The sequence below is a fragment of the Manis javanica genome, chromosome 2 (genome assembly GCF_040802235.1).
Source record: "Manis javanica isolate MJ-LG chromosome 2, MJ_LKY, whole genome shotgun sequence".
Taxonomy (NCBI): Eukaryota; Metazoa; Chordata; class Mammalia; order Pholidota; family Manidae; genus Manis; species Manis javanica.
The window spans coordinates 33,246,949-33,259,127 of NC_133157.1; the positions used below are offsets into that span (position 1 = coordinate 33,246,949).

Here is a 12,179-nt window from a genome sequence, read left to right on the forward strand (position 1 = left end):
TACACATGCTATTTAGAGCAAGATTTTAAGTGTTTATATCTTATGTATCCTTATGTTTATGTCTGCCTGATGAACTGAGGTACACTATGATGTGTACTAAAGTCTTCCCCATGATGATATATTGGTCTGTTTTCTCCTTGAAGTTATCAATTTTTGATTTATACATTTTAAATCTAAAAGACCCATCAAGTTCACAACTGTTGTATGTTTCAGGTGAATTGAGCTTTTATCTTCTGAAGTGACCTATCTAGTAATTTTTCTGCCTTAGCCTATTTTGTGTATATTAATACAGCTTACCAGCTTTCTTTTGTTTAGAATGTGTTTGCCATCTTGTTCTCTATCCTTTTGAACATTCAGTACTTTCATATTTATTATATATAATTAGTAATATCTGGATATATTTTCAGCTATTTGTTGTGCTTTTTATTTATTATACCTCTTCTTTCCCTTTCTTCTCTTGGAATTGTTTTTCTCATTCCATATTTTTTCCTCTACTAATCTGGAAATTTATTTTTCTTGTCTTTTGATGGTTACCTTGAAAATTTTAGTATGCCTATATTAAAACCTAAAGTTAATATATAATTCTCCCTTAAAAAATATAAGGAATTTAGGACATTCCTTCATAATTGATATGCTATTGTTGTCTTCTCTTTCAGTTCCATCTTTGTTAATCTCAAAAGACAAAATTAGATGCAGTTTTACATACATACTTTCTACTTTGTTCATCATTCATTCTAGCTTCTTAAACCTTCCAGTTGAAAACACTTTATTCTCTCTGAACTTGGAATTCCATTATGGAAGGCCTTTGGCAAACCCCCTGAGTTTTGTTTGTGTGAATATATTATTCACTTTTGTTCTTAGCAAGAACAAATCATCTGTGTTTGGTATAGTCATCTAGACTAGCAGTTTCCCCACCCCCATCATACTGAAAATAATCACTGCTGTCCTCTAATTTACACTATTCTGATGATTAATTGGCTATCACTCTCAGAGTCACTCCTGTGAAGGTCTTTCTCTAGCATTTAAGATTTTATATTTGTTGTCCTGCAGTCTAGGGAGGAGTCCTGCTTGGGGTGTACTGAGCTTCTTAAAATCATGGCTTGGTATCTTTCCTCAATTCTGGAAAGTTCTCAGCTATTACCTCTTCTAATAGTTTTGTTGCCCCATTATCTATCTCATTTTCTTCAGAAACTGACCAAATATATGGTATGCTCTTTCTACGTTCCACATCAGTAAAACTCCTTCATATTTTCAATCTTTCTTGTCTGTATTTTGGGTAATTTCTTCACTTCTGTTTTCCAGTACACTAGTTCTCTCTACAACAGTGCCTCCTGTGTTTACTCACAGAGGATGGCTTGAGAAAGTCCCACCTATTACTATCAAATCTATTAAAATTATCAAATTTCCTTTTTCAAAATGTCATCTTACGAGGTGATAGACTTATTTTGACAATGTTGCAATTGCTTGATTTTTTTGGAATTCTTTAGAAATTAATATCCTTTCTTTTTTAATGCCAAATTCTTTCTAGTCTGGTCTTTATTAAGTTCATGATTTTAATTCTTCTCCTCTGTGTCACCTTTCCCTTTGTGTACTAAGTCCTTGTAAGTGACAGTGGTTATGGTACCCAGTAAACTGAGGATATGAGAAATTACCTCATTTAATACAGATATGTCATTTTTCTATAAAATTACTTTTAGTCCTGTAAAAATTTGGGACATACTAATAGATGTCTTAAGGACACTAAAACATTAAAATATTTAACTTTTTTCCACTCTCGCCCTGACATACATGAAGAATAGCAATGTGCAATGTTGGCAAGGGTATGGGGAGAAAAGGCACTTTCCCAGTGTCTGACAGGAATGAGAACTGGTACAATCATCATAAACAGCAATTAATAATAGGTATCCCAAGTCTTCATCACCTTTGGCTCATTTTAGGGATTTAGCCTAAGGACATAAATTTAAAAATTTTGTTTATACATGTTTCATTTAAACTAATGAAAAATTTTAAATAACATTTTAGAAATATATTAACACAGATAATTCACAATATATTGTATGAAAAAAAGCAGGCTACAAAACTGTATGATTCCAAGTTCATACTAAAATAAACATATAAAAAATTTCCTTGGATAACAACTTTATCTCTGGGATCATAAGTGATGTTTAGCTTCTTTTTTGGCCATTTATTGTCTAGGGTTTTCTACAGTGAGTGTGTATGTTAATTCTGTAAACATTACTGGATTATTTTAAGTACCAAAGTACCTAACCACCTTTTATAAAAATATTTCTATGGGAAAATGTAGTCCAGATTCAAATAAGAACTATCAGTAATATATTCCTCATTCTAACAGCAATGGGAAGGGGAATTCCTTCTTCATAACTCATTCAACCCCTCTCACCTTCTACCTAAAATGCCACCTCCAACGAGAAGAAACAGCTACTTCTGAAGACTGACAAAATATGTAAGGAGAGGTATGGAGGAGAGAGGAACTGAATGTTAATGAGGAACAGACTCCTGGTATTTTGGGAGGAGCTTTAGGAGTAGGGTTTGGTTAGGGGAAGGAGTGGGGAGAGAAGGTTTTATGAATACACTTCAGCAAAACAGTTTCTCCTCCCACCAATTCTCCCTTAATTTAGATGCATATTCACTGTTACAAGTTCCACCCAACTGTTGTGAGGGGAAACTCTAGAGATCCAAGCATCCAGTGTGAAACATTTACATCAGTGAAATGGAAGAGGGTGTACCTGCTCCCAGAGATTCCAGATCCTGTTGCATTTCTCCTTCCATAGCATATTTTAGGTCTTTAGCAAAGTTCTTGCTTTGTTAAGCTATCATCTTTCAGCTTCTCTAACATAATGTACTGTCCCTCCAAACACAGGTCCTTTGACATACCAGTTCCTTCATCTGAAATAATTCTATCCCCTCCCCAATCCTGTCTTGACTAATTCATCTTCTACTCATTTTTCTGATCTTGGTTAAAGATCACTTCCTCAGGGAAATCTCAAACGCCTTAGTCTACAATGGGTTCCTTCAAGCCTTTATCTCAATTTTTAAATATACATTATAAATTATTTAGTATGGTTATTAATATCTGACTAAACCAATAGGTCCCAAGCTCAGTGAAAGCAGTACCATTAGCTGGTTTTGCTCACAACTGCAACCTTTGTACCTGGAACATAGCAGGTGCTCAACTAGTATTTGCTGAATAAATGATGAACTGAGCAAATGACTGGAATCCAGAGGTCAGGTGAGTTATATTATGTTGTATCATGGTGGGGCTGTGGGTAAATGTCTTCCTTTGATTGCTATTGAACTTGTGCATGTACTTGACAAAGTTTTAAAATATATATTATTTTGAAAATTCCCCATAGCCCAAAGTAAACCAAGGCCAAACATGGAATATTTAATCAGCCAGGAAAACGGCTGGATACCCTTAACAGAAGCATGTAGTCTAGCCTGGGAACTTCATAAATGCTCCATAAGACACCTCAATGCAGTGTCTTAGTGTCTTACAGAAGCAAAGGAACACACACTTGTCTCTCAGCATAAGTCAGGCACGGGGTACAGGTAACCTGAAGGCTCCCTATACTTGACACAAGTTTAGGTGAGAAAAACGCAAGCCTAGGGTGACAGGGAAGAATGGGTATTCAAAATGTATTTGCTGAGCATCTACTGTGTACCAGAAAAGTCTAGTTTTGCACTGGCCCTGAAAGACCTGCCTTGTGACTTCAGGCATTTCTCCTTCGCAGGAACATCTGCGCCTCCAAGGTGAGCAAATGAATCACACGCCTGCCTACCTCAAAGGGCTGGGGTGGGCCTGCAACAGCCACAGAGCGCTTCGGCAAGTGACAGGGGTTATGAAGGCCAGCAAACGTCGACCCAGGCCGAGCAAGCGAGCTCTGGGCAGCAGCCCACGGGCAGCAGAGCCAGGCGGAGGCGGGTACCCGCCCTCCGAGGGGCCGCGCTTACCCGTCGGGAGAGTACTCGAGGTTGAAGACTGCACCGTGGGTGCGGGTGCTGAGGTACACCGAGTCCGCGGGATGGATGGAACCGTAGAGGTTAGTCATGGTGCGGAAATTGTCCCGCGCCGGGTCCACGCACAGCCCGCGGCCCAGGCTGCGCGCTCTCAGCCACCCGAAGAGCCGGGCGCCGGGGCCGCCCAGGCTGGCGCAGAGGCCGTGCTGGCCCCGGCTTCCGACCCTGCAGTCTGGCCCGGGTCGCCGGCGCGGAGGGGAGGGCGGCGACGACTTTCCCTGGGCGGCAGCAGCTGAGGACTCCAGAACCTCGGCGCACGCGGCCGGGGGCAGCGAAGGGGCGCCGGGGCAGCGCGGGCTCCAGGAGGGCGACGGGGGAGGGACTGCGTCAGCCCCGGGCGGTGGCGGCGCGGGCGGGGAAGGGAGCGGCCCGGTGACTGCCGCCCGCCCTCCGTTGGGTGCCGGCTCCTCAGCCCCGGCTCCGGCCGCCTCGTCCCCTTCGGGACTACGAGGCCCGAAGGGAAACATGACCAACGCACCCGCCCCCGACTCCCGGCCGCTGCCCCGCCGGCCGACACCTCAGCGCTCCCGCTCCAGCCGCCACTTCCGGCGTGCGGCGGCCTAACCCCGCCGGCTGGGAAACTCGCGTCACCCCTTGGCCACCATCTGCCCGGGACCACGAAAGCGGGGACACCGCCCGACCGCGGGTGCCGCGTCTTTTCCTCCCGGATCTTTGCACTAAGATGAGCGAAGGAAAGAAATTAACGATATTATGTGCAGGGTATACAAAGTAAGTGGCATGGAACACTGCTTACTCAGCGTGGGACAGGTTAACTTATGCATTAAAAAGCCCTAGTCTGTACAGTGCCTGGAAAATGGGGCCTATTGGTGTCCCGTATATGTGCCCAACTCCCTGCTACTTCCTGGTAGGTCAAGACTTTAATCGAGACCAGAGACTTCCTCTCTAAAGGAAGAGCATATATCCAGCCAAGAGTCACTGAGCGGGGCTGAAGACCTGAGTTAAATCAACCTTACAAGCAATAAAACCCAGGGTCAAGCCTGCTTACATCTGCTAGGCAGGGTGGGCATGGAAGGTATGACGGGTTGACAAGGACTGACGTGTTTCTTGGGGAGGGAAGGAGAATCTTCAATTAAAAGAAAGTTTGAGGTAGGAGGAAAGGTAGATAAAAGAACTGGTAACTCTTCTAGGCCTTGATCGTGAGCTGTGCTGCAGAAAGCATACATGTAATTAATGACTGAGGGTAAATCTGGAGGAAGGGAATGAGACTCAGAGGGCTGAACGAACATTCAGCAGATTCTCCCACCAATTAAGTTAATCCTTCCACCAATTCAGCTATCCTGTCAATGAGCTGAATAGAAGAAGGGTGAGAAGCAAGCATCCTGAGTTCAGAGAAGATCAAGGCAGCCATTCCTCTGGAGATATTCCTTATTTTGCTCCCAAAAAGCAGAAGGGGAGGGGGTCTTTTTTTTTTTTTTTTGTATTTGTATTTTATTTATTTATTTTCTTTTTTATTAAGGTATTATTGATATACACTCTTATGAAGGTTTCACATGAAATAACAATGTGGTTACTACATTTACCCATATTATCAAGTCCCCACCCATACCCCAATGCAGTCACTGACCATCAGTGCAGCAAGATACCACAGATCCACTATGTGCCTTCTCTGTAATACACTGTTCTCCCCGTGATAGCCCACACCATGTGTACTAAACATAATACCCCTCAATCCTCTTCTCCCTCCCTCCCCAGCCGCCCTCCCACACCCCTCCCCTTTGGTAACCACCAGTTGATTCTTGGAGTCTCTGAGTCGGCTGCTATTTTGTTCCTTCAGTTTTGCTTCACTGTTGTATTCCACAAATGAGGGAAATCATTTGGCATTTCTATTTCTCCACCTGGCTTATTTCACTGAGCATAATGTCCTCCAGCTTCATCCATATTGTTGCAAATGGTAGGATTTGTTTCTTTCTTATGGCTGAATAGTATTCCATTGTGTATATGTACCACATCTTCTTTATCCATTCATCTACTGATGGACACTTACATTGCTTCCATATCTTGGCTATTGTAAAAAAGTGCTGTGATAAACATAGGCGTGCATATGTCTTTTTGCATCTGAGAAGTTGTATTCTTTGGGTAAATTCCAAGGAGTGGGATTCGAGGTCAAATGGTATTACTATTTTTAGTTTATTGAGGAACCTCCATATTGCTTTCCACAATGGTTTAACTAGCTTACATTCCCACCAGCAGTGTAGGAGGGTTCCCCTTTCTACACATCTTCACCAGCATTTGTTGTTCTTAGTCTTTTCGATGCTGGCCATCCTAACTGGTGTGAGGTGATAACTCACTGTGGGTTTAATTTGCATTTCTCTGATGATTAGTGATGTGCAGCATCTTTTCATGTGTCTGTTGGCCATCTGAATTTCTTCTTTGGAGAACTGTCTCTTCATATCCTCTGCCCATTTGTTAATCAGGTTATTTGCTTTTTGTTTGTTGAGGTGTATGAGTTCTTTATATATTTTGGATGTTGGCATTTACAAATATATTCTCCCATACTGTAGGATGCTTTTTTGTTCTGTTGATGGTGTCCTTTGCAATACAGAAACTTTTTAGTTTGATGTAGTCCAGTAAGTTCATTTTTGCTTTTGTTTCCCTTGCTCGAGGAGATGCGTTCAGAAAGAGGTTGCTCATGCTTATATTCAGATGTTTCCCTATATTGTCTTCTAAGAGTTTTATGGTTTCATGACTTACATTCAAGGCATTAATCCATTTCGAGTTTACTTTTGTGTATGGGATTAAACAATAATCCAGTTTCATTCTCTTGCATGTAGCTGTCCAGTTTTGCCAACACCAGCTGTTGAAGAGGCAGTCATTTCCCCATTGTATGTCTATGACTCCTTTATCATAGATTAATTGACCATATATGTTTGGGTTAATATCTGGACTCTATTCTATTCCACTGGTCTGTGGCTCTGTTCTTGTGCCAGTACCAAATTGTCTTGATTACTGGTACTTTGTAGTACAGCTTGAAGTTGGGAAGCGAGATGCCCCCTGCTTTATTCTTCTTTCTCAGGATTGCTTGGCTATTAAGGGTCTTTTGTGGTTCCATATGAATTTTAGAACTATTTGTTCCAGTTCGTTGAAGAATATTGTTGGTATTTTGATAGGGATTGCACTGTATCTGTAGATTGCTTTAGGCAGGATGGCCATTTTGACAATATTAATTCTTCCTAGCCAAGAGCATGGGATGAGTTTCCATTTATTAGTGTCCTCTTTAATTTATCTTATTAAGAGTTTCTTGTAGTTTTCAGGGTATAGGTCTTTCACTTCCTTGGTTAGGTTTATTCCTAGGTATTATATTCTTTTTGATGATGCAACTGTGACTGGGATTGTTTTCCTGATTTCTCTCTCTGCTAGTTCATTGTTAGTGTATAGGAATGCCACAGATTTCTGTGTATTAATTTTGTATCCTGCAACTTTGCTGAATTCAGATATTAGATCTAGTAGTTTTGGAGTGGATTCTTCAGGGTTTTTTATATACAATATCATGTCATCTGCAAACAGGGACAGTTTAACTTCTTCCTTGCCAATATGGATGCTTTTTATTTCTTTGTGTTGTCTGATTGCTGTGGCTAGGACCTCCAGTACTATGTTGAATAGAAGTGGAGAAAGTGGGCTTCCTTGTCTTGTTCCCTATCTTAAAGGAAAAGCTTTCAGCTTCTCACTGTTAAGTATGATGTTGGCTGTGGGTTTGTCATATATGGTCTTTATTATGTTGAGGTAATTGCCCTATATACCCATTTTGTTGAGAGTTTTTATCATGAGTGGATGTTGAATTTTGTCAAATGTTTTTTCAGCATCTATGGAGATATGGTTTCTGTCCTTTTTGTTGATGTGGTGGATGATGTTGATGGATTTTCGAATGTTGTACCATCCGTGCATCCTGGAATAAATCCTACTTGGATGATCTTTTTGAATTTGGTTTGCTAATATTTTGTTCACTATTTTTGCATCTTTGTTCATCAGGGATATTGTTCTGTAATTTTCATTTTTGTGGTGTCTTTAGTTATTTAGGAGCATGTTGTGAAGTCTCCATGTGTTTGTGGGACTTTTCATTTTCTTTGTGTAATTTATTTCTAGTTTCATACCTCTGTGGTCTGAGAAACTGGGTGGTACAATTTCAATCTTTTTTAATTTACTGAGTCTCTTTTTTTTTTTGAGAGGGCATCTCTCATATTTATTGATCAAATGGTTGTTAACAACAATAAAATTCTGTATAGGGGAGTCAATGCTCAATGCACAATCATTAATCTACCCCCAGCCTAATTCTCGTCAGTCTCCAATCTTCTGAAGCATAATGAACAAGTTCTTACATGGTGAACAAATTCTTACATAGTGAATAAGTTCTTACATGGTGAACAGTACAAGGACAGTCATCACAGAAACTTTCAGTTTTGATCACTCATTATGAACTATAAACAATCAGGTCAAATATGAATATTCGTTTGATTTTTATACTTGATTTATATGTGAATCCCACATTTCTCCCTTTATTATTATTATTATTTTTTTAATAAAATGCTGAAGTGGTAGGTAGATGCAAGATAAAGGTAGAAAACATAGTTTAGTGTTGTAAGAGAGCAAATGTAGATGATCAGGTGTGTGCCTGTAGACTATGTGTTAATCCAAGCTAGACAAGGGCAATAATACATCCACGGATGCAGAAGATTTCTCTCAAAACATGGGGGGTGAGGTTCTAAGCCTCACCTCTGTTGATCCCCAATTTCTCACCTGATGTTCCCTCTGCAACTGTGCCTGTCTTAGGTTGTTCCTCCCTTGAGGAATCTTACCTGTCTCAGCTAACGAGTCATCTTCCGGGGCCATACAGGGAAATGTAAAGTTGGTAAGTGAGAGAGAAGCCATATTGTTTGAAAAGGAATGCTTTTCACTTCTTTGCACATTTATGCCCTGTGGCTTCTATGCCCATCATTACCACTTGGAGGAGTTACGATACTCGGTGAATTCGATATGAGGCATGAATTCTATTTAAGGGTTGTAATTAGGAAGGAAGAACAAAAGCTATAGAGGTAGCAGACGGAAGAAAACATGGGAAGATTGATTATTTCTTTGACATATCTTCTTGTAGAGTAACTTAAGCACGTATAGGTTTTAAACTCCTAATTAAATTGTGCACACATATTAACATAATAGGAATACAGTTACATAACCAAAGCAGATCTATAATTACCAGCTATCTCCAGTGAAGCCAACAAAACCAGTTAGGCACCCTAGGCATTTGTGAAAATTTCTCCATGATATAATGGATATTGTCCAACTGTACTTGAACAGTCTGAGAGAAATCAGACAAATTAAAACAACCCATTCCTGGGAACTGTTCACATCCCATATGTTCTTTTAACAGTAGATAGTCTGTAGTTGTAAGATTTTGGAGCACTACAACTTGCACTTCTCCTAATTCTTGGTTGAGTTCCAACAGTATAGATCCAGTCAAATTTGTTGTTTTACTGTATGCACAGGCCAGCTTAGGTATCTCCTTCATTCCAATGGCAAGTCCAGGAACCAGTGGGATGAATGCAGCTACAACTGCAGCATGGCCTGGATCTTTGTTGAGGTTTTTGATGATCATCTTCTGGTATGTCTCTTCCAGAGAGTGCTGATGTTGGAAGTTCTTCATATCGTATCTTAGTTCATTTTCTGGGTAGCCAAATTACGCTTTGATCCTCTGTATAAACACAAACTGACCCTTTGCCCACACTTTGATACGCCCACTATACCATTGTGTAGAGAAAGGAATATTATCAGAAAAGTGTACATCCATAGCCGATCATCTGACACCCTTTAAGTGATCAAAATTAAGGATATTTAAAGCATGCATTAATCGTTGATTTACAGTTAGTTTTATCCTATCAGGGAGTAATCCCCCTTCTCTTTCTTTCTTTTTTTTTTCTTATCATTAATCTACACTTACATGATGCATATTTTGTTTACTAGGCTCTCCCCTATACCAGGTCCCCGCTATAAACCCCTTTACAGTCACTGTCCATCAGCATAGCAAAATGTTGTAGAATCACTACTTGTCTTCTCTGTGTTGTACAGCCCTCCCTTTTCTCCCACCCCCCATGCATGCTAATCTTATACCCCTCTTTTTCTCCCCCTCCCTTATCCCTGCCTACCCACCCATCCTCCCCAGTCCCTTTCCCTTTGGTACCTGTTAGTCCATTCTTGAGTTCTGTGATTCTGCTGCTATTTTGTTCCTTCAGTTTTTCCTTTGTTCTTATACTCCACAGATGAGTGAAATCATTTGGTATTTCTCTTTCTCCGCTTGGCTTGTTTCGCTGAGCATAATACCCTCCAGCTCCATCCTTGTTGCTGCAAATGGTAGGATTTGCCCTCTTCTTATGGCTGAGTAGTATTCCATTGTGTATATGTACCACATCTTCTTTATCCATTCACCTACCGATGGACATTTAGGTTGCTTCCAATTCTTGGCTATTGTAAATAGTGCTGCGATAAACATAGGGGTGCATCTGTCTTTCTCAAACTTGATTGCTGCGTTCTTAGGGTAAACTCCTAGGAGTGAAATTCCTGGGTCAAATGGTAAGTCTGTTTTGAGCATTTTGATGAACCTCCATAATGCTTTCCACAATGGTTGAACTAATTTACATTCCCACCAGCAGTGTAGGAGGGTTCCCCTTTCTCCACAGCCTCGACAACATTTGTTGTTGTTTGTCTTTTGGATGGCAGCCATCCTTACTGGTGTGAGGTGATACCTCATTGTAGTTTTTTTTGTTTTTTTTTTTATTGAAGGGTAGTTGACACACAATATTACATCAGTTTCAGGTGTACAACACAGTGATTTAACATTTATATACATGATAATTCTAGGTACCAGCTATCACCATACCAAGTTGTTACAATATTTTGACTATATTCCTTATGCTATACATTACATCCCGGTTACTTATTTATTTTACAATTGGAAGTGTGTACTTTTTTTTTCTTTTTGAGGGCATCTCTCATATTTATTTATCAAATGGTTGTTAACAACAATAAAATTCTGTATAGGGGGGTCAGTGCTCAATGCACAATCATTAATCCACCCCAAGCCTAATTTTCATCAGTCTCCAATCTTCTGAAGCATAACGAACAAGTTCTTACATGGAGAACAAATTCTTACATAGTGAATAAGTTACATGGTGAACATTACAAGGGCAGTCATCACAGAGGCTTTTGGTTTTGATCATGCATTATGAACTATAAACAGTTCAAATATGAATATTCATTTGATTTTTATACTTGATTTATATGTGGATACCACATTTCTCTCTTTATTATTATTATTTTTAATAAAATGCTGAAATAGTAGGTAGATGGAAGATAAAGGTAGAAAACATAGTTTAGTGTTGTAAGAGAGCAAATGTAGATGATCAGGTGTGTGCCTGTAGACTGTGTTAATCCAAGCTAGACAAGGGCAATAAAACATCCACGTATGCAGAAGATTTCTCTCAGAACAGGCGGGGGGAGGTTCTAAGCCTCACCTCTGTTGATCCCCATTTTCTCACCTGATGGCCCCCCTGCAACTGTGCCTGTCTTAGGTTGTTCCTCCCTTGAGGAATCTTACCCGTCTCTGGCTAACCAGTCATCTTCCAGGGCCATACAGGGAAATGTTAAGTTGGTAAGTGTGAGAGAAGCCTTATTGTTTGAAAAGGTTAGCTTTTTACTTCTTTGCATATTTTATGCCCTGTGGCTTCTATGCCCAGCATTTGTCTTGAGGTGTCTTTACCACTTGGAAGACTTATGATGCTCGGTAAATTTGATATGAGGCACGAATTCTACTTAAGGGTTATAATTAGGAAGGAAGAAGAAAAGCTATAGAAGTAGCAGGTGGAAGAAAACCTGGGAAGATTGATTATTTCTTTGACATACCTTCTTGTAGAGTAACTTCAGCATGTATAAGTTTTAAACTAGTAATTAAATTGCACACACACATTAACATAGTAGGAGTACAGTTATGTAACCAAAGCATACCTGTAGTTACCAGCCATCTCCAGTGAAACCAAGAAAACCAGTTAGGCACCTTAGGCATTTGTGAAAACTTATCTATAATATGGTGAATATTGTCCAACTGAACTTGAACAGTCTGAGAGGAATCAGACAAA

At 40.2% G+C, this 12,179-nt stretch overlaps 1 protein-coding gene across 1 annotated transcript in view; it reads right to left on the reverse strand.

Moving 5' to 3' along the window:
* The window catches only part of DCAF10 (DDB1 and CUL4 associated factor 10), a 75,741-nt gene extending 71,127 nt beyond the window's left edge, over positions 1-4,614 (reverse strand). Inside the window, exon 1 of the mRNA XM_036996595.2 lies at positions 3,973-4,614. Within this exon, the coding sequence (XP_036852490.2) occupies positions 3,973-4,505 (533 nt within the window). The 5' untranslated portion in view covers positions 4,506-4,614. The remainder of the gene's footprint in view (positions 1-3,972) is intronic.
* Between the last annotated feature and the right edge of the window lie 7,565 nt (positions 4,615-12,179).